Source organism: Penaeus monodon, chromosome 31 (assembly GCF_015228065.2).
Source record: "Penaeus monodon isolate SGIC_2016 chromosome 31, NSTDA_Pmon_1, whole genome shotgun sequence".
Lineage (NCBI taxonomy): Eukaryota > Metazoa > Arthropoda > Malacostraca > Decapoda > Penaeidae > Penaeus > Penaeus monodon.
In genome coordinates this window covers 20,231,392-20,232,341 of record NC_051416.1, presented here as the reverse complement: position 1 = coordinate 20,232,341, position 950 = coordinate 20,231,392, and the positions used below count along the sequence as shown (strand labels likewise).

At 47.7% G+C, this 950-nt stretch overlaps 1 protein-coding gene across 1 annotated transcript in view; it reads right to left on the bottom strand.

Moving 5' to 3' along the window:
- Window positions 1–950, bottom strand: part of LOC119593071 — a 2,284-nt gene that overhangs the window by 608 nt on the left and 726 nt on the right. The window contains exon 2 of the mRNA XM_037941989.1: window positions 79–883. Coding sequence (XP_037797917.1) covers window positions 79–883 — 805 coding nt within the window. The remainder of the gene's footprint in view (window positions 1–78; window positions 884–950) is intronic.

Genomic DNA, 950 nt, shown 5'->3' with positions numbered 1-950 from the left:
GGAGTGTGTACCCTTAAACCTTCGTAGTTGTGATACAGGCATTTAAGTCAATAAGGGAAATAACTAAGTAGTAAGTACCTAAAGAGCACGTTATTATTCCAGCAGTCACCGTGACACAGAAGGTCGAACGGAGGAACCCTAACGAGATGGTCACCCAGCATCTCTAACACTCTCTCCCTGTTTCTGCTGAGCCAGTTCTCCGCCACTTCGTACCCTCCCACTTTATTCAGCATATCTTTAACTGTGTCCATCTGCTTGGAAAATGTCTTGAACATAGCTTCTCTTGCGTCATCGGCATAGTTGAGCCAATCCAGACTCAGGACTGGGTACTTCTCGGCAAGGTCTGGGATCTTGGCCTTGAGGAGGTACGAGGCTGCGTGGAGTCTGGCCAGTTCCTCGAGGACGAGCTTGGTGTGGGCGACGTCCATGCCTTTCTTGCGGTCGAACATCCTGAATCCTCTTGGTCGGAGATCCTCGAGGATGACAACCTCTTGATTTTCTTCTAAGGACGTGTGGAAGCACCGAGGAACCCGCAATGGTTGCTGACCAGTTTCTTGCAGTTGTGACTGAATATCATGCACAAGATACTGATAAAACATTGCTTCTTTTTTATATAGAACGTAAACAAACTTTTCAAAGGCTTTGAAATGTTTTGGGTTGTATTTGACGACGTAAGACACATTGTGATCAGTTTCACAAAGCGTGTAATTCACAATAACTCTGGCCACAAGCGTCGCGTAGTTGTCCCCTTTCTTGGTGCATTCCTGGACCGCGAAGGAGACGAGGCGAGCGTCGCTTCCCTTGTCGTTCCTGAGCGCCGCCGCGACACTCTCCTGCGTGATCTCGCGCGGACGAAATTCGGGCACTGCACCGTTGATCTCCACTGGAAGAGGTCAAATAAGTTTATATTTAACAAACAAGGGGAGGGTATCAATTAATGTTATTTTCAT